General features: G+C 37.8%; 1 protein-coding gene across 1 annotated transcript; it reads left to right on the top strand.

The window, feature by feature from the left end:
- Positions 1-19,826: 19,826 nt before the first annotated feature.
- Positions 19,827-27,195, top strand: AGR2 (anterior gradient 2, protein disulphide isomerase family member). The gene is made up of 8 exons (XM_014076307.2): positions 19,827-19,949; positions 21,655-21,807; positions 22,747-22,810; positions 23,603-23,655; positions 24,351-24,424; positions 25,438-25,501; positions 25,830-25,913; positions 26,884-27,195. Exons 2-8 carry the CDS (start codon positions 21,663-21,665, stop codon positions 26,931-26,933), a joined length of 534 nt encoding a protein of 177 aa, XP_013931782.1. The 5' UTR covers positions 19,827-19,949; positions 21,655-21,662; the 3' UTR covers positions 26,934-27,195.
- The last annotated feature ends 385 nt before the right edge of the window (positions 27,196-27,580 follow it).

The following is a 27,580-nucleotide window of genomic DNA, read 5'->3' as shown; positions in this document are numbered from 1 at the left end:
TTCTGGACTAGTTGCAGTCTCCGAACACTTTTCAGGGGCAGCCCCAAGTAGAGCGCGTTACAGTAATCCAGTCTTGAGATGACGAGGGCATGAGTGACTGTCTGAAGTGCCTCCCGGTCCAAATAGGGCTGCAACTGGTGCACCAGGAGAACCTGGGCAAAGGCCCCCCTGGTTCACAGCCAACAGATGGTGTTCCAAAGTTAGCTGTGGGTCCAGGAGGACCCCCAAATTGTGAACCCTCTCTGAGGGGGGTAAGTTTTCTCCCCCCAGGATTAAGGATGGACTAGATGGACTGTCCTTAGGGGGCAACATCCACAGCCATTCAGTCTTGTCAGGATTGAGTGCGAGTTTGTTCACTCCCATCCAGACCCTAACAGCTTCCAGGCACTGGCACATCACTTCCACTGCTTCACTGAGTTGGCACGGGGCAGACAGATACAGCTGAGTATCATCCGCATCCTGGTGGTATTTAATCCCGTGCCGGCAGATGATCCCGCCCAGTGGCTTCATGTAGAAGTTAAATAGGAGGGGGGACAGGACCGACACCTGCGGCACCCCATAATTGAGGGGCCTAGGAGTCAACCTCTGTCCTCCGACCAACACCGACTGTGACCTGTCGGAGAGGTAAGAGGAGAACCACCGCAAAATGGTGCCTCCCACTCCCACCTCTTCCAGTTGTCGCAGAAGGATACCATGGTCGATGATATCGAAGGCCACTGAGAGGTCAAGGAGCACAAGGGCAGAGGAATGCCCTCTGTCCCTGGCCTGCCAGAGATCATTGGTCAGTGCGACCAAAGCGGTTTCGGTGGAGTAACCAGGCCTGAAACCAGACTGAAAAGGGTCTAGATAATCTGCTTCATCCAAGGTTCGTCAGAGTTGGAGGGCCACCACCTTCTCAACAACCTTCCCTAAAAAAGGGAGGTTGGAGACTGGACGATAGCTGGGTCCAGGGAAGGCTTCTTGAGGAGGGGTCTCACCACCGCCTCCTTAAGAGGACATGGAAAGGATCCCTCCATCAAGGAGGCGTTCGTAATTCTCTGGAGCCAGCCTCGTGTCACCTCCCTGCTGGTTGAGACCAGCCAGGACGGACACGGATCCAGTAAATAGGTGGAGGCACTCATCGCTCCCATGGCCTTGTCCACTTCATCAGGGGTGACAAGCTGGAACTAATTCCAGAAAGTCTGAGCAAGACCCTCCCTCGGCAACTCGGCTGGTTCTGTCCAAATGGAGTCCAGGTCTGTCCGAATCTGAGCAATTTTGTCTGACAGAAACTGAGCAAACTCCTCAGCTTGACCCTGCAAGGCATCACCCATTTCCCCCCCATTCAGGAGGGAATGGATTATCCTAAACAGGATGGTCGGGCGTGATTCTGCGGACGCAATAAGAGCGGAAAAATGCGCACCCGTATCGCCACGAGATAAGTTCTAATAAAGGTTCGTAGCAGTGTTTGGTTGGATTCGGAGTTACTAGCCCTCCAGCGTCGCTCTAGGCATCTCTTTTGGCACTTCATCTCCCAGAGATCCTCAATAAACCAAGGAACCCTCCTGGATCCACTGCTGTGGAGAGGCCGCATAGGCGCAATCCGATCCAGGGTCCCAGTCACTGCTGTGTTCCAGGCAGTGACCAGGGACTCTGCCGGATTGTGGGCAAGAGAGTCAGGTATCTCCCCAAGCTCCTTCTGAAATCCCAACGGGTCCATCAGGTGTCTGGGGCGGAACCACCTAATCGGTTCCACCTCCTTGGGTGGGGGAGTAGCTTCCAAAAATCAAGCCTCAACAAGTAGTGATCCGACCATGACAAGGGCGAGATGTCTATTGCCCTTAACTCGAGATCACGTCTTCACTGCTCCGAGAGAAACATTAGGTCAAGCGTGTGTCCCGCTCTATGAGTCAGACCCTGGATTACTTGGGTCAAGTCCCTGGCTGTCATGGAAGCCATGAATTCCTGGGCCCCATCAGAGCGTTCGCCTAAGGATGGTAGATTAAAGTCCCCAATACTAACAGTCTGGGGAACTCAATCGCCAGCCCGGCTACTGACTCCAGGAGCGCAGGCAGGGCTGTTGTGATGCAGCTAGGAGGTAGGTACATCAACAACATGCCCACTTGAACCCCTAGGTCCAACTTCAAGAAAAGGGACTCACACCCAACAATCTCCGGAACAGGGCTGCTGCGAGGTACTAAAGATTTCCGGATAATAATTGCCACTCCCCCACCTGAAGCACCTGAAACCCTTCTGGGCACATTTCAGAGAGGGGGACTCCTCCCTCATGGCCCAACCAGGTCTCAGTAATACATGCCAGGTCTGCCCCCTCGTCAAGTATTAAGTCCCGGACGAGGGGAGCTTTCCGGATCACAGACCTGGCATTTAGCAATAGCAACCTGAGACCAGGGCCCTGGCTTCTCCTGCCATCTGGCCCTAGAGTTGAGCTTACAGGGCCGGAACGAGGGATCGCTGTGACGTAGCGAGCCCTCCTTCCCCGGTAATGGCTAGCCCTGTAGCCCCCATCATACCTGCCCCTCCCTAACATGACTGGAATGCTCCAGCCTGCCCCCATCCCAGAGGGTCCCTCCCCCCTCTCACAGCCCACGCTCTAGCCGTCAGGTCACATCTATCACTCATTCTAGGATGAGGGGTAGGCCTGCCCCCCCTACCACTTCTGCTTGAGCACTCAGTGGGGAAGGTACCAGATCATGCCCTCAATCCTCTTAGATGCACTCCCAGTCACTCTCACATACATATCCCACAATCCATTTAAAACATATAAAAATACAATAGTATAGTAATAAAATAATTAAAATTAGGTGGGTTCATTCGTCCAACAATCACATCATACACTCCCCATACACAAAAATTGCGCAGATCTTGATAGAGGTAACACTCAAGTGGGATAGTACAAAAAAACCGCGGTCGGAAAAACCAATGATAGTAGAAAGAAAAGGAAAAGGAGGGAGAGTTCCACAGCCCCTCTCCCTCTTGTAAATCCGGAGATGGAGGGAAAGGGGGTGGGCAAAAGATCCAAAGGTCCAGAGTCCGAAAATGGCTGGAGTGATTGTAGGGGGTGTGTGGACGCCTGTTGGAATCGATGGTAAGATCGCAGTTTCGTCCCCCCCCCACTTCACGATGATGGCCAACCTGACCTGGGGTGCGGTTGTAAAAAGTCTTCTTGAGGAGCAGCATATGGAGGATAATGAGTAGAAAGAGAGGGAGGAGGGGGAGATCTGGAGAGGCTGTCGCAACAGCAACAGTACAGGCCAGCCGCCCAATCCTGGCAGACATGATTAACAGTTAATCCACTCACCGCTCCTCCTCGGGGCCCCAATACAGTTCAATAGGCTCAGATCAAAAGCTCACGTCTTTCTAAACATGCCACTCATGCACCATCACCTCAGCCGCATCCTTGCTGATTTCTTCTTGGATTTCTTGCTTTTCTTTTTCAATGGTATTGTGTTGGGCTGGGCTTTTACATGTAAGGAAATATGTAGGGAACAGCTGCTCAATTTTCTACTTGAAGGTTAATGCTAAATAAACATAAAGAAGATGTAAGGCAGGGAGAAAGCATGAGATAAAAGATGAAATAGTATCTTACTGTTACTTTAGTGCTAGTCATGGGATAATAAGCTCCAGGGAAGATGCTGGGTTAACTCTTCAACACTTAGCCATTGGTGTTCTCCCCTAAACTTTCAGATTCCACAATCACTCCTTTTTTATGGTCAAACTGATCCTGGAAATAGAAGGAATAAAAAGAACTAAAGTTGCAATGTCAAAATAAGTTGTAATATGAATAGGTTATTCATGTATATCCCTGTGTCTATGAGTATGTTGTGTCTATGTAAGAAAGAAACTCTTCACCAAGGGGCCCATTTTTCAGCACCCTGACCCTGAATGATCATCGTCATCCAAGCCAATGCGAGCAATGTAGCTATAGCAGCAGAACTCTTACAAAAGAATCCCCAGGGTCAACTCCTACCCTGTGCCCCAAAAAACCTCACTGACACCGAAAGATGGTTGGCAATATGAGAGAGGGAAGCTTACGTAGTCCACTAGGCTCTCCTTTCCTGGAGACACTTCTTAGAAGGGAGTAAAGTACCTTTCAAAGTCTGGACAAATCATAATGGGTTTGGCCTTGCACTACCATTGGTTTAGGCGCTGGCCAGCTCTGCAGTCTCAGTTGTGAACTAATAGCAGGTTTCATCTGAGTACGAACAGACCCATGAAACGTACGAACGCCATGGTAAAGTAATACCTGAGATGCTATGTGGACTATCAACAGGAAAATTGGGCAGACTTTCTACCTTTTGTGGAAATGGCTTACAACAGCATAGCACCACCGGGCTGACCCCCTTTCAAATCACTAATGGCATGGAATTCATCTCTATGCCCGAGTTGCCATGGAAGGCACCATCATTCATGACTTTAGTTGAATGGATGGAGTCACTGAAGCTGGGTTGGGAGAATACCAAGAAAACACTAGCGGAAGCAGTGGAAGCTGTGGAAGCTTACAAGAAACAAGCATATAAACCCCGATCTCTTCAACTCGCCTTTCGGATTGGAGATTGTGTTTGCCTGTCCACCTAATACCTTAGACTGAAGTTGCCTAACAGTTAAGACCTATGTTTTTAAGACCATTTCCCATAGTGAAAATAATTAACCCAGTAACAGTACAACTTAACTTTCTACGCCTATTATGGAAAGTGCATCCAGTTTTTCATAGCAGTTTACTGAAACCTGCTATTAGTTCACAACTGAGACTGCAGAGATGGCCAGCGCCTAAACCAATGGTAGTGCAAGGCCAAACCCATTATGATGTTAACAAAATTTTGAAAAAAATTCTAATTTGCATAGGGGTGGCTGGTAATATATAGTTCATTCTAAGGGGTACCCTTTGTCTGAAGCTATCTGGATTAAAAGCTGGGATGTGAGAACAGATAAGTTAGTGAAACAATTCCATGACAAATTCCCTAATAAGCCAAAGGGGCCTCCTGGAAGTGGGGGAGAAAGAGGTGGTTAGGAACAACTGGCCCTCTTTAACTTTGGATCTTCAGGGCTGCCACACTTGGTGGATGGGTAAGCTGTGAGAAATGGGAGGGGGTGGATGGAGACAGTGTGGGGTATATACCACAACAACATTTTTCCCTGGGAGTCAAGGACGTTCAGTCTGTACCTGGAAAGGCATGACTGAGAATCAACTACAGTTGGGACAATCACCTGATTGGACCATGTGATACCCATGTGGATGCAGGGGAAGGGACTTTGACTTTGACTGGGGAAAACCCGGGAGCTTTCAGATTCGGTTTTTCCCAGATGTGCCAATATGACATCTCTAATAAAATTAAGTTTCAAGGAACATGCCTGCCTCAGAGTTTTACTTCTGTTGGGGGTGTTACTTGGAACCATGACACCTATAATGTAATCATAAGTATTAGGTCAAGAAAGCCAAAAATATTATTTTCAATTTGCAAGGACAATAGCACATAGGAAAAAGTATTAGAAAGGGTACAACTCTAAATGTATTTCTAAGGGATTTTCCATTCACGGAAAGAGCCAGGGTTGCATAATAGTTAGAATTCAGCATTGCTGGCAAACTGCCCATAGCAAGGAGTTCAATTCTGACTGAATCCAGGCTGTCTCAGCCTTCCATTCTTCCAAGTTTAATAAAATGAGGACCCAGATTGTTGGGAGCAATATGCTGACATGGTAAACTGCTTAGAGAAGATTGTAAAGCACTATGGAGAAATATATAAGTCTAAGTGCTATTGCTATTCAGTACCATTTGAATTAGCATGCAGGATATGGTGTACCAAAAACAGAATACAAGAGTAAGAATTTTTGCAGAAGTGGGTGGATTCTATAGGGACTGCCACACACAGTAGCACGTGCCTCTTTGTTCCCTCTCTAGCATTGCCCTTGAGCAGTTAAATCAGTAGTCCTTCTATTTATTTTATTTTATTTATTTTATTGTCAAGTATGTATAAGAAAACAAGTATGACTATGAATATAACATATAAATATATAAGTATGAGCAGGTATAAGTATATACATAGAAATGAGTACAAATAAATGGGAACTGTAGGAAAGGGATGGTACGCACGCTGGTGAGTTTATGCATGCCCCCTTACAGCCCTGGGGTGAGATCCACGGTAGACAGTTTAAGGTTAAAGTTTTGGGGGTTATTCCTTCTGCTTGCACAAATAGAGTTTCATGTGCTTGCTCATCTTTCCTGTGGCTTGGTTTCAAACACGCCTCAGCCCGGTAGTTGACCACAGCCCAGGAGTTGGGAACTTTTGAGTTAAATCATTTTTCTTTCAGCCCATTTGTCCCAAACCTCAAATCACAAAACTTTCGTATTGAAATTCGGCATTGTTTGCTTGTGAGCTTTCTCCATCTTAGAAATGTATTTCTTCTAAATGGAAATGGAAATGACTAGTTTTGGGAGGAGACTACTTCATCATGCCATCCATGAAAACACCTTATCCTCAGATTGGTACTGAAAATAACTAGAAATAAACTTCGTATTTATACAATGTTGATTTATATTACTTCTTTTTTCCTTTAAAAGAAGGAAGGCCGCTATACTAATAAACATAGTATTCACAAAATCTATACTTATTTTCCATAATAAGCTAGCAGGATAATTCTGTATTGTTTCAAAATGGTATCAATTTATTGTTTTCTCACTTCATTTCTTTCAACTCGTGAATTTAATATTGACAATTCTTCATATGCCTTTGCTTTTTTTTATTGCTCTCCAGCTCAGGTACCACATTAATTTTTCTTGTACTGCCCATAAATGAAAGAAGGGCCGAGAGAGAGAATTCATACACAATTATGCTTCAGTATCCTTTGTTCTTATCCACAGTATATTTAAGGAAGTGTATCCAGAGAGCTCTTTCTTTGGGAACATCTGGGACTGCCTTCACATTTTCTACTATTTTTTTCTGAATCTTGTTCATCAACCAGAAAGAAACAAATGTACTTTTCCACAAAAATATTTAAGTGTATGTTGATTTTCATGTTGGAACTAGAGTACATTGATTGCAAAAATCTAATACATTTATTTTAAATACATAAAAGACCACATTTCTCTCATGGATAGAGGTCTTAGTCTAGAATACCAAAAAGAGCTTATTTCAAAAGGATTAAGAGGAAGGATAAATTTAGGTTTCCATCTCCCCATCCCCCCACCCCATGCATGATTTCAATTCTTATCATCCCAACTGCAGGAAAAAACATATTTGAAAGGTGCCAGGTTAGAGGGATCCTGCTTCCTCCTTTCCCAAACAAATGTGTGCACATTGTATCCCTCCAGCATTATCAGAGATAATCTGAACAGGAAGCAAACAGACTTCAGCTATGTAACTTCAAGCATCTGAGTTTCAGAAACTGACGGAACTGGTCTCTGGCCTATATCCGCCTTCAACAAGGAGGGTGGAGGCTTCCTTAAGCAGATGGCAAATGTACAAATGTGTAGAGCTGAATATTTCCCACTGAACAAATATTTGTTTTGTGAGCTGTAACTAAAAGGGAAAAAAAGATTTACCACAAAGACAAAGAATTAGGAACACCTCAGCAGTTAAGCCACAGAAAGAACATGAAATTGGATAAATGTGTTCTTGATTTATGTTTCATTGTTCTAAGGGTTATAACTCTACGTAAGCCTATAAAAGGGCTGTGAGAGGAAAATTCCAATGGTGATGTGTCCTAACTAAGGGATCAGGTTAATGGGTTATATTGCCTTCTTAAAATGGGCATAGCATTTTGTAGATAATTTTCAAAGAAAAACCCTGAAAGCTGGCCCCAATTTAAATCTGTTTTACTTAATTCCAACTATTTAGTTAATTTGTATTGAAATAATATTGGGATATTTCTAAATCTTGTGGATATTACTCTGACTAACATACAATTTTACTGGGAATAATAGTCAGAGAGGCCCACACATATTGATAGCTGAGGTACTGGACATTTTCAAAGATAGTCCAGTAGATTTTGTGACTTATTCTTGAATGTGAGGCAAATCTGGCAGTGCAGATAGGAGCAATGATGGTTAGGGAGAGGAGAATGACCATGTTATCAAACAAATCTAGACTTCTTTCAGATACCGTAATATGGGCATCATTATTCTGGGGCCATTATGGTTCGCTGCAGAAATACTAGGCCTATCCACTCTCCAACAGTACATCACAATGAACAGTCCTCAATTTTAAAAACTAGATTGGATAATTAATTGTCAAGAAACACCAATTTCCCCCAAGACAAGTAATATAATCTTCTGGATGATTGCCATAATGTTGTAACAGCATTTACTAAAGTGACCGTTTCCATTCATCACTATAGTGACATGGTTCACATGTCACGATTACCCATTTAGCTGAGTTATGAAAACCACCAAATCAAAATACCTATAATCAACAGATACATTGAATATATTGTGATTTAGTATGATATATAAATCCATTATTTATATTCATTGAAACTAGCTTGCCTGAATGTATTCGGACTGTTCCTCGTATGGCAACTCCTATAGTACTTTTTTTAAAGTTTAAATGCAATAGCTAATCTCCATATTATTTCAAAATGGTATGTATTTTAGAGGAATATTGTTCTTAATTGCATATCCCTTTCTAGCAAACTTTTATGCGCTGCATAGGGTGCTAACTAAAAAAATGTCTGTATTTTACTGCTGTTCTTTATTATCCTGTTAAGCAATATTTGTCTTTTTGTTTTGTAGTACAAAGAAAAGATACACACATGTTGTAAAGCCAATTTAAAAGTAGGAACTCTCCAAGCTGCTAGTTCTACTAGGGAGAGGAATAGCTCACTGAGGAAATAATATGTATGGTATATATATGTAATCTCATAGTGTGCTCTACTGAAGCATAAAAATATAAAGGCATTAAGAAGGTTCTTAAGAAATAAGGAATTATATGTAATAAACTGAGGATAATTGCATCTTACAAATACCCTTGGAATTGAGCTAAAAGATAGACTAACCAAACTTTGAATTAAAGCTGATAGTTTCAGGGTGAGGTGACAGGCAAGAAGAATATATCTAAACTGCAAACATTTCACTCTATGATAGGAATGGAAAACTTTAATTCTTCAGGTGTTTGGCTGTATTTGGCTATCTGGTAGCTGTGAAGAAGGAGAAAAATGAATGTTGTTTGTTTTATTTGTATCTCATCTTTTCTGCAAGGAGTTTTCGGCAGCATCCCCTATTTCATTTTATCTTCACACATGTTGGAACCATAGCTACAGGTTTAATGTTAATTTACTGACCACTAGGAGCATTAGGAGTAGTAGATAGAGCATTATCTCGATCCACCCGCCTCTTTTTGCCTTTGTTCTGGTGGTGGAAGTCAGATATCTAAGAACATTTGCCTAAGCCTTTCTCCAACTATAAAGATTGAAAATGCAAGGTGCAAGCTTTCTATTGACATGCATTAAAATTTAATACAGATAACATCTGGGACTAGCAATTATTAAGCAAAGCAATTGCTAAATGAAACTCATGTGACTGTGATTTTATTTCAGCTTTCCTTTATTGTATAGTGTTACAAGGATACAACCCCAAGGGTGTCATAGAGACCCCAGTGACAGAACTGGAGAATCCCCCTCAATTTTACCTAAAATATGCCTACAACAGCAATGTTGAGATAAATTATTTTTTAAAATAATGATTCAATCATTATTCAATCCCAATACTCACTCAGTGAGTATTGTGGGTAAGCTTAAATCTGACCATAATGTAACATGCTGAAATCAATTCAGCATTTTCTTTGCTTAGCAAAGAAAATAACCTGTGATCGTGGTAAACTTTTCTGAGCTTGCAGAAACCTTTTTTTAATTTTTAAATTTAAGACACAAATTGGTATTTGGAAGGAATGTGCAAAGCCCTACCCTCTGATCAATCTCATGTGTAAAACCAGTTCTGCAAGACAATTAACCTATACTTTCAGACCATTCATCCAGAATTTTTTTTGAAAGTCTTTTCCTCCTTATATACACATAAGGAAGAAACAGGCAAAAAAATCTATGCAAAAAACTCAGATCATATTCAGTGACAAGCTAATGGTAAGAAAGGAAAGGAAGATTCTGAGGAGGAAGGAGGATTCATTTATATGAAGCTTCCATCTTTTTGAACTGTGCCATTGCCCTACAATTACAGAACATCATCCTAATGTAAAAAGCTGCTGTCATTTTCATTTTTGCCCTGCTGAGGCATTTCATATAAGTTTTTTCTCATTACTTCTTTCAACTAGTTTATGAAAGAAGGGTTCTTGATACAAGTTTAAGGGAAAATAGCTAACAATACAAGTAATCTCAACTTATGACAAGTCACTTACTGACTATTCACTTTATAATTTAATAATGTAATGTGATTGCATTTGGGGCACTTTTTAAAAAAAAGTTTATTTATATGCCGCCCTTTTCCCTGGGGGGACTCAGGGCGGCTTACAACTCGAAGGGGGGGGGGGGAAACAAACATTTGACACGTAAAACAATACATAATTAAAAGCACAACATTCATACCATTCGGGTGGGTTACAGTCTTTAGCCCCAGGCCTGACGGGATAGCCAGAGTTTAAGGGCTGTGCAGAAAGTCTGGAGGGTGGTGAGGGTACGAATCTCCACGGGGAGATCGTTCCATAGGATCGGAGCTGCCACCGAGAAGGCTCTCCTCCGCGTAGTTGCCAGTCGGCATTGACAGGCAGATGGAACTCGGAGGAGGCCTAGTCTATGGGATCTAATCGGTCGCGTGGAGGTAATTAGCAGTAGGCGGTCTCTCAAGTACCCAGAACCACTACCATGAAGGGCTTTATGGGTGACAAGTAGCACCTTGAAGCGTATCCGGAGATCGACAGGTAGCCAGTGCAGCTCGCGGAGGATAGGTGTTATGTGGATGAAGCGAGGTGCAACCACAATCGCTCGTGCGGCCGCATTCTGGACTAGCTGAAGTCGCCGAATACTTTTCAAGGGCAGCCCCATGTAAAGCACATTGCAGTATTCCAGCCTAGAGGTCACAAGAGCACGAGTGACTGTTGTGAGAGCCTCCGGGTTCAGGTAGGGGCGCAATTGGTGCACCAGGCGAACCTGGGCAAATGCCCCCCTGGTCACAGCTGACAAATGGTGTTCAAAAGTCAGCTGTGGGTCCAGGAGGACTCCCAAGTTGTGGACCCTGTCTGAGGGGTATAATGTTTGACCCCCCCAGCCTGAGAGATGGAACACTTGCCGAATTAATGGGAGGGAAACACAACAGCCACTCGGTCTTATCCGGGTTGAGCACAAGTTTGTTGGCCCTCATCCAGTCCCTAACAGCTTCAAGGCTCTGGTTCATCACGTCCACCGCTTCATTGAGTTGGCACGGGGCGGACAGATACAACTGAGTATCGTCCACATACTGGTGGTGTTTTATCCTGTGCCGTTGAATGATCTCGCCCTTGTTAACTGGCTAACATTTATAGCCATTTTGCAATATCCTGCAGTCACATTACTGCATTTTTCAACATTTTTGCCTGTTTCTGATGTTTATTTCTGGCAAAAAAAAATAACACCATTCATTAGGTAAAATGGATTCACTTAACAACTACTATGTTTGTTTAATGACCACCAGAAGATAATAAAGATAATAAAGTCAGATCTAGTTATATGATGACCGATTTAATAATCATAAGAATTTATGACTTTAATTCTAGGCTCAATTTTACAGTTGCAATTTGAGGACTACCTATATGGCAGCTTCTTCATTCATTTTTCCATTCCATTCCTACATCCTGCAGGTATGGGAAAATCCTCTGGCTAGTATCCTGGAAAATCATAGTCAATGATAACAGTCCTGTGATAGAAATAACAGTGTTCTAATTCAGAATACAACCTTGTTTTTCTTTGAATTTGAATATACCTTTATTATATTTGAAGTTTTTATATTTTGTAGTAAATTCTACTCTCTGAAAATGTACAGCAAAATAAAAGTACTGGAAATAAATACATTTGGTTAGTTATAGCAAAGTGAGCTTTTGGTTATGTTCATATTTAAAATGCTAGTTACAAACCTAGTAGCCACATTTATATAACATCATAAATTTGGTAAGTTTTGATTAAATATGTACAAAATTTACCATTCCAGGAAGTAAAAATTCCAGAAACCTCTATAATGTTCTGTTTCTTATCTGGACCACATTAATCCTAATATTTCAGGTGAATTGTTTGTTCTTTGTCCAAGTTTGAAGTGAGCATTAATACCTAATAAGCTGCAAAACCAGCCAGCATAGCTGGATCAACATGATCCTGAAAAGAAATACTGTAGAGCATTCTTCATTTTGCACATACCTGGTTTTGATCTTGCTTTTTATTCCTTTCAAGGTTATCAGACATTTGTTTAATTGTGGTTCATCTTATTTCATGATCTCAGGAAATGAAACACACTTTTTAAAAAGTGGTTTTCTTTAATGGTTTCTTGCTGTTGTTTTTAAACTCTTCCTCTCCCCTAACACACTTCCCTGTAAAGTAGTTTGGACTTGAGAATGACTGGCTCAAAGTCATTTCATTCAACTTCCATGGCTGAAGATTTGAACTTGGATCTTTTTAAGTCCAGTACAATACTGTTACTCTTGGTGCTGTTGGTAATTTCAGTTATAATGTACAAAATGTGAAAGCAGCAGCAATGCATGTAACTTTTGAGATTGTAACAAGGGAACAGCCTTTTCTTTTAAACAGGTTAGCTCCCTTGCTAACTTCATATTAGAGAATCAAGTTCCTATTATATATAGCAGCAATATGTGGATATTGAAGGCCATATTCACAATGTAGTCACTTCTTTGCAGCTGTTTTGTGGAAGATTATGAAATGGCAAATTGAATTTGCCATTTCATAATGGCAATTATGCCATTATAATTATGAATTGGCTTATCTCTTAATGTAATATATTCACACTGAACTGATAGAGTAAGCAGTTAACTTCGACTTCTAATACTGTACAGAGATTACAATGATACATAAGTAATTTCAGCACAGTTGAAATACCAAATAGGTTTTTTTCAGTTTTGTAAGTAACCAATGAGCAGGAACTGAATACAATTTTGATCCTGGAAATTCGTGCCAACTTCTTGTTTCTATGCACACTTCGTTGCCTAAGACACTTTCAGAAGGTGAGATATTTTAAGTTAATAATTTATTTTGTCCTAAGGGAAAAGACAAATAGGAAGCTCAAGTTAATTTCAAAAACTAGAATGTATTAACAAGTATTTCCCACTGCTCCATCCCATATTTTTGACTCAGTTTGTTCTAACAAGTCTCCTTTGCCAATAGGACTGTTATCCACAGGGTGATCCTGTGAACTATTTTGTTGCATGTTGCATGTGAAATTAACAAATTGAACAATAGATTGTACTGTCTGCAAAGTGTCCTTTCTTTGCTATTGATACATAGGCAGATCTTTCTTCTAGTCCAGTGGTAATCAATCTGGTCCCTATCGCCCACTAGTGGGTGTTCCAGCTTTCATGGTGGGCAGTAGGGGTTTTCTCCGATAGAAGCATTTTCCTTTTTTTAAAATTTAATTGACTTTAAAAAAAAAATTCAGAGCATTATTTAAAAACATTTTCATTAGGTTTTCATAAAATTCCCTGTGACAATTTAAATTTCTGAAAATATACTATTTGTATCGCCCGTGCATAAGTTTAGTTCACATTACATAAGTGAAACTAAATGGCGCTATAGTGCGACCGCAAACAAAAGAGCCTCGTCCTAGAATAGCTAGTGCATCTCCCCCACTACCACCCAGCTGTAACAGACAAGCAAAGCTGGTAGCCGGAGGCCCCCCCACCCCAAAGTTACTTCCCTACTTTATAAATCACTATTACTGTGGAACCTGTGAGCGGTTAGAAAATTTTACTAATAACAGAGATACAAAAGTGGTATAAAAAGGTTGACTACTCCTGTTCTAGTCTGTTGGCCAATATATTGTTCTTCAGATTTGTTGACATAATTAGATTAGAACCTTAACTGACTCTTCTGTTTATTGTTATATTTCAATTAGTGTTCCATCAGTTCCATAGTCTCACATTTTGATTGGAATGCTCATATAGCTTCATATTCTAGTATTAGAGATTCTTTAAGTAAGGAATATCTTTTAGGGCAGGGGTATCAAACTCGTGGTGTCATATCATCACATGACATATCGTGACTTTCCTTCCTTTCGCTAAAATGGGGGTGGGGTGACCATCACATGACACATTCAGCCTGTGGGTTGCAAGTTTGACACCCCTGCCCTAGGGTATCTTTTAAAATCTTTTCCATTTTTGAAATAATAAATGTTGTTATAATATTGTTTCTTCTTTCATTTAATATTCTATGATATTCTTTGTTGAGATTCTATCTGAGAGATATTTGTTCTCATTGGATTTGTTTTCTCTTCCCTTCTTAGAAATTTCAATTATTTGCTAATATTCTGTCTCCCTCTTATAGCCGATTGAGGAAAACAGCAACCAATCACATTTTACAGTATGATTTAAAGAAACAATTATAACATTTTTACATGGTTTATATATTGCCAACCCAACCGTTAGATAATATTCCTATCAGTTCTCTTGGCAAAATATGAGAGGGGTTTACCATTGTCTTCTCCCGTGTGGACGCCATCAAATTCCATTAAAATAATTAGAGGTTACATTTATTATAAACAAGATAATGCCCTCTTTATTTCAACAGGTTTATTCAAAGTATATTGAAGTCTGTATTCAAATCAGTGTGTACATATTCTAGCTAGGCCCTAGATAAGAAGAGGAAAATATTCCAAACCAAAATATAAAGATGAAAAAAAGCAAGAAAGAATAGCAGAATGACTGAGTTGGAAGGAACCCTTCCAAGTTCAGCCCTGTAATCAAGCAATAAATCATATCCCATTTCAGACAAATAGTTCTCCAATCTCTTATTAAAAATCTCCGGTGTTGGAGCACCCAGAACCTCTGGAGGAAGTCATCCATTTTAGGATTAACTCTTCTTTAATTCAAAAGTTAGGTTCCTTCTTAACTGTAGTTAACCGAAGAGATTTGTTCTATGGTGTACTTTCTTCCATTTATTAATTTCTGTCCCATGTAGATACAGGCCTATCTGACTGACTTCCTCTCCCTTTGGAAACCTGATGAGATGTTCAGATCTATAGGAGAGACCCCTTTGAAGATGTCCCACCTGGCAGAACCTTTTTTTTCTGACACACAAGAAAGGGTTTTCTCCTGTATCACATCTAGTATGCAATGCACTGTTTCTGGAATTGTATTTAGTCCTATTTTCACAGTTTTTAGATAAGCAGATGATCTTATGTTATTGAAATAATGTTTGCACCATTTTACCTTACATTTGTAATTATTATAGTTATTGCTATCTGTCTCGAGAAATTACTTGAATAGAACTCAGTAGAGTATGTTTAGTAGGATATGAGCAGAAAATCAGGGTATGAATCAAATCAATCAAAAACACATAACACATAACAAAAACACATAAACAAATAACCATTTTCCAACATTTTTGATAGATACTAATATAGCTGGTGACAAAACTGTAACTTTGGGGGATGTAATCTCTTATTCCTTTTTCTGTAGGGAAATGTTATCAAATTATATTTATTTTTATGATGTGTAATTTACACATAGCTCTGCCACTTGAAACTTCATTGTCTATATAAATATGGTATGGGACAAAGGCAGATAATTTCAACAATTAAAATAAGGAGAATTTATTTATTTATTTATTTATCTATCTATCATCTATCTATCTATCTATCTATCTATCTATCTATCTATCTATCTATCTATCTATCTATCTATCTATCTATCTATCTAGTATGCCGCCCACTCCCGGAGGACTCCAGGCGGCTCACAAAAGACAAGGGAAAGGGTGGAACGAGACAAAGACAACATATTAAAAACAAAACCAACATTCACAATTTCCGTGGAGGTAGATGCTTCTCAGCTCCCCCCAGCCTGCTGGAACAGCCAGGACTTGGTGGCTTTGCAGAAGGCCGGGAGGGTAGTAAGGGTCCGGATCTCAACAGGGAGCTTGTTCCAGAGGGCCAGAGCTGCAACAAAGAAGGCCCTCCCCCGGGGAGTCGCCAGCCGACATTGGCTGGCAGATGGAATCCGGAGGAGACCCAACTTGTGCCATCTAATTGGTCTGAGAGAGGTAATCGGCAGGAGAGGGTCTCTCAGAACATCAAAACTTGCTGCCCATAACAGAATTCACGATATGGAAACTTTGAAGAATAATCAAATTGTGCTGATAACTGAAGAAAAACAGAAAATGTTGTAATTGTAGGGAATATATTAAAATTCTGCAATCCACATTTTCAGAACAAAAGGCAAACTCACAACTAGGTCCAAATCTTGAGAAAGTTTAAATTCCCACCTTACAAAAATCATTTATCTTGAAAGAAAATGCATGCCTATATTAAAATACAATATAGGACAATCTTAGATATCACAGGAGATGAGAGCTATCTAGCAAAACTCAGAAAGATGACTAGGCTTAATAAATAATGTATGTGTCATTATTTATTTTTAGGGCTAGGTCATACAGTGATAGTACAGCAAAACTAATGCATCGTCAGAGCTAAACACAACAGGATTTACTATTGAAATTACGTACACATCATCAAGTGAAATTTCTAGAGTGGATAAAATAAATATGACAAATGTTTAATTGTTTGGGAATATTGATCAAATTAACCTTAACCTTTAACTAGAATTATTAAAGTTATATTAAATAGAAGGAATATATCAGCTGTGCCCTTAGATGGCCTCAGTTCTGAATTTCAAGACTAAAACAGGTTGCTACATGGAATTCATGAACATCTACATTCATTGACTAAAGAAGAAAAGTTTGGATCAGAACCATTGTCCTAGTTCCAGACTTCTTGATTCCAGTAGAGAGTAGCTTCATCTTAATAGATCCTATGTGCAAATCTTCTGTGGTCATAAACATACCCTATGCAACAAGGAGCTGAAAAACCTTGGCTCTCCAAACTTCTAATTTGGTTTTCTCTTAATGTATGTATGTATGTATGTATGTATGTATGTATGTATGTATTATTCTTCAGCATGATTGGACAAAGACTGTCTCACAACTATCCAATGTAATTTCCAACTCCATCTTTCATCACATTCATAGTATATGGCTATGTCAGCAGTGCAGAATATAGTGCCATTAGCATACTGCTAATACCACACTGTGAGGAAAAGAAGATGAAACTGTCAAGTAAAATGAAGTATATTGATGTCAAACGTATTTCTAATACAAATTATTTGACTTTGTGTTTTTATCTTTTTGAAATTAGTATGCACACAAATAAATAATCTTGATTTTATTAATATTTAACCATCATTCATTCATTATGAATATCTATTACATTGTTTTCCTGCTAATTCCAAACAATTGGCATTCAGAACAGCATGAGCATCTACAAAAACTATTTATTCTTCCAGAATGAAATGTATTACATGGACTGGTTTCTGTTGAAAAAGGAACAACTAAATATAATCATACCATATGAATTAATGCTGCATTTTGAATACCACATATCTTATAACTCAGTGTTTTTTTCCTGAAAAGAGGCATAGCTATCCAATAAACAGGAACTTATTTTAACAGTTTAAAATCTATATTTATATAGGTCTATATAGTTATACATAGTTTAAAATCTATATAAATATGCAAAATAAATTCCAAAATGGTCTAGTGATGTACATATATAGAACACTTTACTTATTCTATTCCACTCTATACATTTGAATATGAGAGTCAATGATCTGGTAATTAAGGCACCAGGCTATAAAGCAAGATACCATACTTTAAAATCCTGTCACAGACAGCTGGACGACTTTGGATCAGTCATTTTCTCACATCCCACGCCACCCCACAGTATTGTTGTTGTGGAGAAAATAAAAAGAGGAAAATTTGTTGGATATGTTTGTTGCCTTGAGTTATTTATAAAAATAATAAAGGTGATATACAAATAAATAAAATCACAAACTTGGTTGGTTGGTTGGTTGGTTGGTTAGCTAGCTTATTGGTTGTGCTGTGACATTTCAGAATATTGTGTTCAGTACCCCATGTTTAAGTTCAGCACAATTTAGCATGTTGTATAACAATTTAACACAGTTTAGCTGAGAGGCTGCTTTTTATATCAAACTGGGTGACAATTTACCTTTGGTTTAGTTTTTATATATTTTATCAACTAGCGCCATTCATAAAACCACCTTATAGTGAGGGATCAAGTTATGGTATTGCCTCTTGTCTCCAGGAAATGTAGGGAGGGGGAAACTTAATGGCATAATTTGATCATCTCAGGACAAAGATACAGGAGTGGGGGATTTTTTAGCTGATATTGACAGATGATAGCAGCTTCATCATATACAACAGGAGTAAGTAAAGAGTAAAGTAGCACCCCACAAAGCCTTAGGCTTGATTTCTATTAAGAACATCTGGAACTGGACAGGAAAAAGGGAAAGAATCACAAGTCTCCCACTTCCAAACCCCTGAGCCAGCTCAGGAGGTCATGAAGGTATTGCTAAAAAATTAAGGAGCGTATGAATGGATGTACTACAGTCATACAGAGCCTAGCGAATGTCAAATGAGATCAATATTGTCTCAGGGCTATGACATGGCCTAGTCCAAATTGAAAAGGGCTGAAATAATCATTTTCTTTTGGAACTATAAGGTGATCATTTTCTCAACAAACCTCCCAGCAGTAGTGGAACAAAGCTGGCTGGAGAATTGTGGGAATTGAAGTTCATACATTTTCAAGTTCACCACTGTATGTATCCAACCATATGCTCCCTCACTGGAGGCCTTTGTACAACTAGGAGGGACATGGATCTAAAACACACAATGGCAAATGTACAACTAAAGGGAAAACTGATTAAGCACTAATCAAATTAGTTGCAATGAAAAGTAAATAGACTGGCAAAAGAATAGTGGTGATCCTAACATGATCAAAAAAGCTTGCTAGGAAAAAATCGCCGCAGAGGTTTACCATAATGAAATACCAATGTGACTGTTTTGTAGTGGTATTGTACAAAAGGAACAAAGGAACAAAGACATATGGAAGCAAACCGTATATCAGAGCGAATATGCAACTTTTCCATAGATAGTTTGTATGCTTGTAATAGCGAAAATGCAATGATTTTTCACAATTTTTCTTAACCTAGAACATTTAGTTTGGTATATGTTAGTTATAATTATTATTAATTTTTTATCTTACTTTTTAAAGTGAACATACTTAATACTCTGGCCTACTCTTTTCCCAGAAGCAATAACCCTGTGAAATGAGGCTGAGAGAGAATAATTTTTAAATGTGCTGGCTCAAGGTCACTCAGCTAGCTTTCATTCCTAAGGCAGGCTTTTCCTCACAGTTTCCTAGTTACTAGGCCAGGACTTAATCACTACACTAAACTGGCTTTCTAGTTATGGAACAGCCTTATTCCAGGCAATAACATACAGATATTAAGATCCATTCTGGTTTGTACCTGAAAGGTAATCAAATAATCAGCTTCATATTTTCAAAAAATATATAGGCCTTTGTCTTGGCAAAAAGGCTGCTCCAATCAGATATGGACAAATCAGCCTTTGGTCAAATTGGAAGTCTCCATTTACACTTACTGTACTAGATTTGGCCTGGGGCCAAGTATGTTTGTTGAACAACTCACATAAACTCAACATTCTAGTTTTCTATAATAATTGTTTAATAAACCGAAGGACAAAATGACACAACATTGTTTGAAAAATTCCTTGCTAATACTTTTCTACTTTTTAACTTTTTCTTATAAAAGCAGGATTCAAATACCAGCCTTGTGGGTGGGATCAGGTGCACCCAGGTACATAAATAGGCATTCCACACCTTTTTTGTTCACATTGAAATTGAAAGCTCTTCAGCTGTTACTCTAAGAAGCAAGAGAGCAGGAAAGGTAAGGTTATTGCTGCTTGCGTAGCAAAGGGCCTATTAAAATTCATTTATTCTTGTGAATCAAGTTACTTATTAATCAGCAATGGTAACAAGTACTGCAGAGATGATGATATTTAGATAATCCTGATATTCATTTTGACAGGGGGGGAAATCCATTTTAAATAACTTTGCAAGTACACAACATATTTCTACAGCCAAGATACATTATTTTCAGTTATTTGCTTTCTCCTTGTAATATGCCAAAGTCCTTCCTTTACTGTGTTTTGATTTCCTGTTTGGCAAAGACAAATCCATTTACTTTCTTTTAAGGCTCAACTTGTTTTTGAAAGGGAATGACTTCTGTGTTGCACAAAATTGAAGTTTTATATCTTTTTATCTTTCTTAGAAAGCTTGGAGAAAAAGAGGATTTTTCTCTATACAATTTCCCCCCATTTTCTTTCTATTTGTGCTTTTCTCACTATTACCATCAATCATTCACTCTCCAAACTCCCACTATCCATTCAGCCTAACCATAGACCATGCTGGCTATTCATGATGGGACTGCCTTATAAAAATGTCATGGTAGCATACCCTAAAAACACTCAGGTAGACATAGATAGATAGACACGTGTGCACACACACTCACATACACTGTCTATTTTTAATTCTCCCATAGGTTCAAAAATTAGATACAAGAGCTTGGCATCCTACATTTACCTTATTCCTCCTTCCAACCATCCCCATTTTGATTTTTCTGATATATGCGCTATTATACTATAGTTATGTCATTAAGAGTTTAGTCCAAGACTTGCTTATTCAAAGTTAAATACGACTATTTGTAGCAATGTTGTCTCCTAAAAAAATAACAACGATCCTAACATATCTGGAGACAGTTCTGTATTTTAATTAAATCTACTTACAAGTTACTGAATTGGACCTAGATGTGATCGTGGCTAGATCTAAGGCAATATTTCAGATACTTAGATTTCAAAAGGATTTTCATTCACTGTACATGACTTGTTCCTGTAAAGCTTGTAATGAATATTATTGTGGATTCTACACTAGAAATACATTGAATTTAAAAAAATCCTGACTTTTACATTCTTGTTTTAAGTGTATATAAGCTTTACTACAGAGATTTCAAGTGGTAATGTCAAAATACAATTCTCTAGACTGTAAATATCTAGTTTTTTCTGTACTTTGTGGCTACTATCCAATGATTATTCGGATTTTTGCAACTCTTAGTATATATCATACAAAGCCACAATGCATTTTGCTGTTAGCTTAGTATAACTAGTGAACTCAACATTTAATAAATGGTTAAGAAAACTTAATCTTAGAATGAATCTCAGTTTAGGGTGATGCATGAATCAAATCTGTAGTTAAAGTGTACAACTCACTAGTTGTGAGTATTCTTTTGAAGCTTTCAAATTCTATTTCCCAATAGGTACAAGGAAGGAAGGAAGCTCATTTAAGTTCAGCAGTGTTCAGCTCCAGGGAAATACACATAGACTTCTGTTGTAAATTTGCCTGGGTAGTCAGTTCCTCTCTAAATAGAGAAATTATATACCAGTGCATGAGATTTAAATCTTTTCTTTCTTATGTTTTGTTACTATTGTTGTTTTCTTTCTTATGTTTTATTACTATTGTTCTTTTCTTGTAGCATTTTGTCTCATTGCTTTTCAAGTATACCCAGACTAGTATTTTTGTTTTGTTTTGCTCCTTAGCTTTAACAATGCAAAAAAACATAGTCAACATCCTGATTTTGGTTCTTGCTGTCTTGAATACCCTGGCTAAAGAAACTACTACTAAAGATGGAAGAAAAGACCCAAAAGAACACAAAGAGACCCATCCTAAACTTCCACAGACTCTTTCAAGAGGTAAAGCTGTATATTTTATACCAATCATCTCAGTTGTTAATCATGCCTGCTTATTTTTAAGAAGTGATTTCTAAAATTATTCATCACAATTATTTTCCTTCAAATAGATTTCAACAGACAGAATATTATGTAATTTAAAATCATTTTTTTAAAAATCCAACATGCCTAACAAATGTTAGACCAGGGGATAGACAGCTTACAACATTGTTTTTCAACCTTGGCAACTTTAAAATATGTAGACTTCAGTTCCCAGAATTGCCTAGCCTACATATCTTAAAGTTGCTGAAGTTGAGAAACACTGATCTACAACATGGAAAGAATCTTATGTCTCAGTATGGACAATGTAAAATAGTAATAAAGCAATTCCAAGGATCTAATGACTAATGGAATATGATCTGAGGAGTATATAGCTATTTATACATATCTACTTGAAAGTAAGTTCCATTAAGTTTAATAATTAATTGAATTAATTGAATAATTTGCTATTGGCTAGAACTGGTAGGAACGGGAGCATGTGATCCAAGGTTAGTGTTTGCCAATCTTGACAACTTTAAGATGTGTCAATTCCCAGAATGCCAAAGAAAAGTAGATACTGCACAAACAGTATCCTTTAAAAAATGAATTCAAGTATTAATTATATAATCTGTATGAAGAGGGGGATTAACAGCCTTTACAGATAATAATTATTAGAAGCTAATAATTCACTCCATGCTTATGAGCTTTTGAATTCACATTAAGAACTGAATTCAAATAAATGCTTGCTGTTAATCCATATCATAAAATATAGTTCCCTAAAACATGGGGAAATGCTTGGATTAAGAAGTGTATTGTGTAATAGATCTACTACAATGTTTGTTCTGATTTGAATGAAGTTATATATTTATGACTTCTTCAACAATGACATACTTAAACTAAATTCCATTTGTCATTTATCTTCAGGCTGGGGTGATCAATTAATCTGGACTCAGACTTATGAAGAAGCTCTTTTTAAATCCAGAACAAGGTAAATTAATCTCTTCTGCAAGTCTTACTCATTGATTTATGAAAAATAATTTGACTTCTGAGACATTGATAAAATATTTCAATTTATTTTAGCATATTTCAACAAATGATACTGCACATTTCCATTATATCACTGTCTCTTTCCTTGTTTACTCTTTTTCAATCTTATGGAAAAGAATTTAATTTCATTTTATTCCACCTGGAAAGATAAGAACAATTTAGGGAAATTCTTATGGGTAGGTTGCCATATGATCTTGCCCTAACCTTTCTTTCTTTCTTCCTTTATTTTACAATATAATCACCATTACAGCAGTTTTCAGCTTTCCTGGATTTCTATATTTCAGTTAAATCCAAGAAAATTACATCATGAGGAAATTCCTCTTGTAGAGCTTCTATGGATCACAAAGCAACAGGAAATAGACTTCACAGTAAGAGACAAAAGTGATTAAACAGCACTATAGAACTTACCGCTTTTTATTTAAACAGTAAAGTCATCTCACAAAACCACAAAAGAAATGCTAAAGAAGTCCTAAAGCACTATAGGAATGAGATAGAAATGCAGAAATATCTTTTGCAGGAGAATAAATTTAGGAAAAAAAATATTTCGGCACTGTTTGATAAAAAGCACAGATCCCTTCAAAGACACATTCTAATTCTCATTTCCACCATCAACATAATTCATTGGCTATGCCAACTACACTGATGGAAATTGTAGGCCAATACAATGGGACATGCTTAATTTAGAGAATTTAGCTAACTGAAGTTGTATCATGGACCACTTTTTCTTTTACAGCAACAAGCCAATAATGATCATCCACCACTTAGAAGAGTGCCCTCATAGTCAAGGTACTGTAGTTTCTAACAAATGAAAAGTGCATCCAATCTAGCAAAATTACTTCCTTGCATCAGAAGGTTTTTTGTAAATCACCTGAAAAACCAAACTGTTTTAACTTAGTAATTAAAAGATGAAAAACATAACTAATTTGAATAAAAGGTTTTGTAGCAGCCATGGTAATTAGAAATGAAGTGTTATGATTTATAAAGAACAATGTTAATCCTATTCATATGTATATATAAAAGAAAAGAAATTCAAATTTTAAAACAAACACAATTATTGTGATATAGAAAAGTATTTTTCTTTAAATCATTTTTATGCTTCATTTTTATAGTATCATAAGTGTGTGATTTTGAGTCAGTTTTTGACTGAATTTGTCCCTGCAGTTTTCTTTGTAATATTTCAGAAGTGGTTTGCCATTGCCTTCTTCCTAGGGCTGAGAATGAGTGACTGGCCCAGGGCGATCCAGCTAGAGGCTATGCCTAATGCAAATCTAGAACTCATAGTCTTCCAATTTATAACCTGATGTCTAAACCACTACAAAATTGGTTCTCCTCTGTAGTATTATTTTTTCATTTTATATTGAGATACACCAGATGTTAATATAGTTTACAAGTTTGGCCTGATTTGTACTATCAATTGATATAACATTTTTTCTATATATATATATTTAAAAATAGCGTTTATAATTCTTGCTCTGTTTTAGCACTGAAGAAGGTATTTGCTGAACACAAAGAAATACAGAAATTAGCATCAAGCTTTGTTCTTCTTAATATTATTGTAAGTTTTCAGGTGATTTTTGAATTATATCTGGATATAATTTTGCACAAGGCATTTTACCAAAATGAAAATGAGCTGCAAATAATTTGAGAAAATGGAAGCTATTATTTTATTAAAATTTGCAAGCACATAATTTACCTTGATTTTCTGAGTTAAAAATTCAGTTCAAAAATTATATTAATAAATGACAGTCTTACAGTAATTCACAATATGCATTTTCAGTAATATTGTTGCTTACATGAATACTTATAGGAAAATATGATCAACACATGATGTGACAGTCTCAACTTTCTTCAATTGCTATTGTTGGTTATATTGGCTGGAGGATTATGGTAGCTGCGTGGCACGACAAAACCGCGCTCCACTAAAGTGTGCCCGATTAAACCGCGTCGCTGACGTCATCAGCAGGGCAACAACAGCGACCGCGGAGAAAAAAGGGAGCTTTAAATAGCGCTTTGAAAGCAAGCCGATTCACGTTAAGGTAAGGGTTAGGTTTAGGGTTAAGTTTAGGGTTAGGTTAAGTGTTAGGGTTAGGTTTAGGGTTAGGTTAAGGGTTAGCGTTAGGTTAAGGGTTAGGTTTAGGGTTAGGTTAAGGATTAGGTTTAGGTTTAGGGTTAGGTTTAGGATTAGGGGGGTTAGGTTTAAGGGTTAATTTTAGCTTTAGCGTTCACAGCATGCTTTTTTCGTCGCGCTGTGATGACGTCAGCTACGCGGTTTCGTCAAGCGCGCTTTAGTCGAACGCGGTTTTGTGGTGGAACCTGGTAGCTGAAGTTGGTTGAAGAATATGGAGATTTATCCACAGCATCAAGTTGATCTGAACTGTTCTATCTTGAATATCCTGAAATTATAATTCTGTGAATTTTGTGCAACATTGCAAAAGTTGTACCTTGTCGTTCTCTACCAAATCTTTAACTATATTGAAGAGAGGTATTTTTTGTTGGAATGAGAAACAGACACAGGGATTTCAGCTTAAATGAGAGGAATATCAACATCTTTTTTCCCCCTAATTCTAGTATGAAACTTCAGATAAACATCTTGCACCAGATGGTCAATATGTGCCCAGAATTGTGTTTGTAGGTGAGTCTTTAGAAGTTGAAAATATTTACTTGAAAAACTGGTATCTAGCTAATAAAAATAGTCTTAACAAATATTTATTATGCAAACAAAATTTGTTCACTATTTAGTATGAATGTAGAAAAACTAGAAAGAAGAATCAGAGACAGGGATTATCATTTGCAAAGTATTTCTCCAACCTGGTATCATCTGAATGTTTTGACACCATATTCTTCAGCATACACAAGTTCATAATATAGCTCTAATTATGAATTTGTACTTCAGATGTTGATGATATGAAAAATATGAACGGCTAGTTTTATAGACTGTTTCCATCTTTCCTTGTCTCTAGATCCTTCGCTGACTATTAGAGCAGATATTACTGGAAGATATTCCAACCGTCTATATGCTTATGAGCCTCAAGATGCTCCACTGTGTGAGTAATCTGTCATCATCATTTCACAGCTTTCAGCAGATTTAACAAAACGAAAATCCAGTAACTTAAGATATGAGCAAATATTTGAATACACCATTATAATTTATCATCAAAAAACATCCATTTATTTGATATCATTTCCTTTCATGTGTTGTAAGTGAAAGCCAGCTGAAAGATTTTGTCCTGAGAGTTTAGCCATGTTTCATATTTTTTATGACTCTATGTTATACATTGGCCGGCACTGGTGATTGACTGGCACTGGTGATAGACAACATCTGTGCATCATGGTCCATATTAGACCCTGTGTGGATCTTGAGTGTTACACTGACCATTGTGGAATTGTAGCCATTTCCCATTTTGGGAGTTGGATAAAGTTTCTGAACTGCCATCATATCATATCAGAAACAAGTGCCAGTTTGGTTTACTGGTTAAAGAACTGGATTAGAAAAAGAGACATTCTGTTCTTCCATTAATCACAGAAGGTGGTTAGGTAACTTTGGGCCAGTTCACTCTTTCAGCCCAATCTAATGTATTGTGGACAATATAGGAAGAGGAGTGTATACCCTCTTGAATTATACAAAATAAAAGAGGGATATAAATCTGAAGAATAAATAAAGATGCCCAATTGCCCATGAAGTGTGCTGGACTTTAGGGAATCTCTGAACTACCTTTTTTTTTATCTTACCAACACAGTGCACAAATTACTAAAAAAGTCACAAATCATTCCTAGATAAAGCATTTGTATTTGAGAAAAACTAAGAGTAGCTCATCAGAATTAATACAATCCAATTTAAGCAAGTTATGAATCTGATTTTCTACCATAAACATGCTGTGAATGGTCATGTGTGGTTTTTATTTTTGCAGCTTGTTTAATTCAAACAATTCAAACTGGTATATATAAAATTGTTTAACAGCACATGATGTATTGTTTTCTTAAAAAAATAATGACTCCAAGTTTATTTATTCCTAGTGTATTCAAATATGCAGAAAGCTCTGAATCTGCTAAAGACAGAATTGTGAAGAAAGAAAAATGACCTAATCTCAGATCTTCTGCACCCGACAGTCCAAATATGCTTAGTTTTCTCCCCCAAATGAAAGCAGCCTGGACTTTGGATTTGCATAGGGTATAGTTTTCTAACATGCTACTTTTTAATATCAAAACTATGCTATAAATATTAATTTGTAATGTTATGACATTGTATTGATTGCTTTTATAAAATAATACTAATGTATGCTAAATCATGATTTAAAAATAAATCGACATTACATCTTTACCAAAAAAGAGTCTTCCTGTCATTTTTTAAACATCCACCTGTCAGTTTCTTAGACAAAAGCAATGCACAGATAAAATATCTGAAAGACATGAGTATGAAAATCAGAAAATGTATAAAATTATAAATGCCAAAGTGTACTTGAATCATTGTAGGTGTCCTCAGTCTGGGTGAGAAAGGTTTTTATCTGAAAATATGAAATTCAATACCTATCAATGCAATGTACCAAAAATTGTGCTTTGACTGGCTTTTGCAAACCATTTCTATTATGAGGAATAGACACATGAATTTAAATAACTAAGTGAAGTGAAACAGGTATTTTCCATCCATCTGTGAAGCCATTGCCTGAATGCTTCAGTCTCAATTTACCTAAAATCTTTTGAATAGTTAATGGCT

The sequence above is a fragment of the Thamnophis sirtalis genome, unplaced genomic scaffold (assembly GCF_051295495.1).
Source record: "Thamnophis sirtalis isolate CommonGarterSnake01/CBP01778 unplaced genomic scaffold, rThaSir2_p1.2 scaffold_4, whole genome shotgun sequence".
Classification (NCBI taxonomy): Eukaryota; Metazoa; Chordata; class Lepidosauria; order Squamata; family Natricidae; genus Thamnophis; species Thamnophis sirtalis.
The sequence above is the reverse complement of the archived record's forward strand: the minus strand, read 5'-3'. Positions and strand labels throughout refer to the sequence as shown.

Excerpts from the sequence above, each read along its gene's own strand:
- AGR2 (XM_014076307.2), top strand. The coding sequence starts at position 21,663 with ATGCAAAAAAACATAGTCAACATCCTGATTTTGGTTCTTGCTGTCTTG. Across the intron at positions 22,811-23,602 it reads CTTTTTAAATCCAGAACAAG|CAACAAGCCAATAATGATCA; the intron begins GTAAATTAATCT and ends TTTCTTTTACAG. Across the intron at positions 25,502-25,829 it reads GCCCAGAATTGTGTTTGTAG|ATCCTTCGCTGACTATTAGA; the intron begins GTGAGTCTTTAG and ends CCTTGTCTCTAG.